The following is a 1,254-nucleotide window of genomic DNA, read 5'->3' on the forward strand; positions in this document are numbered from 1 at the left end:
AGGTAGACGAACAGGGGCGCCAGCACGAAGCCCCGCAGCGCGTCCACGCTGGACAGGCCCACGTAGCACACGCCGCTCAGCAGGTCCCCGTCCACCTGGCCCATGGCCAGGATGGTGATGGTCTTGACCGCGGGCACCGCCCACGCCGCCAGGTGGAAGTACTGCGAGTTGGCCTCGATGGCCTCGTGGCCCCACTTCATGCCCGCCGCCAGGAACCAGGTGAGCGACAGGATGACCCACCAGATGGAGCTGGCCATGCCGAAGAAGTAGAGGACCATGAAGAGGATGGTGCACCCCTCCTTCTTGGTGCCCTGCGCCACCGTGCGGTAGCCGTCGTCGGAGAAGCGCTCCACGCACACTGCGCGGTCCTCCAGCAGGAAGCCGGCCACGTGCGCCACGGCCACCATGAAGTAGCAGCCCGACAGGAAGATGATGGGCCGCTCGGGGTAGCTGAAGCGCCTCATGTCCACCAGGTACGTGAGCACCGTGAAGAGCGTGGAGGCGCAGCACAGCACCGACCACACGCCTACCCAGAGGCGGGCGAAGCGCCTCTCCTCCTCCTTAAAGTACATGAGGCCGTTGGCGCGGCCAGGCTCGCACGGGGCGCCGCAGTCGCGCTCGCCCAGGAAACGGTAGCCCAAGTAGGGGGGGACCTTGAGCTGCCGGGGGCATGAGAAGGGAAAGGAGGACCTGCCCCTGCTCTCAGCCGCCCCCGGGGGCAGCGCGGTGAAGGGCAGGTCGGGCAAGTAGGGCGCGGTGGGGTAGGCCGTGGGGCCGCCGCCCGGACCCCCGGAGCCGTCGGACGTGTTCTGGCCCACGCAGATCTCGCCGGCGCCGTGCACCGGGAAGTTCTCGCAGCGCAGCCGCTCTGGCCACTGGAAGCCGAACTTGTTCATGAGCGCCTCGCAGCCCTGGCGGGCGCGCTCGCACAAGGAGCGGCACGGCGGGATGGCCTTATCCAGCACGGTGCACACGGGCGCGTACATGGAGCACAGGAAGAAGCGCAGCTCCGGGGAGCACTGCACCTTCACCAGCGGGTAGAACTGGTGCACCTCGAGGCCCGCGTCCTCCTGGTTCGTGTGGCCCAGCAGGTTAGGCATAATGGTCTGGTTGTACGCGATGTCCGTGCACAGCGGGATGGAGATGGGCTGGCAGTAGCCGTGGTCCGGGATGGAGATGCCCCGCTCGCCGTTGTATTGCTGCCCGCTCTGTTGCTGCTGAGGCGGCGGCGGCGGGGGCTGCTGACCTGGCCCG

The 1,254-nt window shown here is 68.3% G+C and overlaps 1 protein-coding gene across 1 annotated transcript in view; it reads right to left on the bottom strand.

The window, feature by feature from the left end:
- FZD7 (frizzled class receptor 7) overlaps positions 1 to 1,250 on the bottom strand; it is a gene marked incomplete at its 5' end in the record, with an annotated part of 5,324 nt that extends 4,074 nt beyond the window's left edge. Inside the window, one exon of the mRNA XM_006756273.2 lies at positions 9 to 1,250. Within this exon, the coding sequence (XP_006756336.1) occupies positions 9 to 1,250 (1,242 nt within the window). The remainder of the gene's footprint in view (positions 1 to 8) is intronic.
- Between the last annotated feature and the right edge of the window lie 4 nt (positions 1,251 to 1,254).

Source organism: Myotis davidii, unplaced genomic scaffold, assembly GCF_000327345.1.
Source record: "Myotis davidii unplaced genomic scaffold, ASM32734v1 scaffold914, whole genome shotgun sequence".
Classification (NCBI taxonomy): Eukaryota; Metazoa; Chordata; class Mammalia; order Chiroptera; family Vespertilionidae; genus Myotis; species Myotis davidii.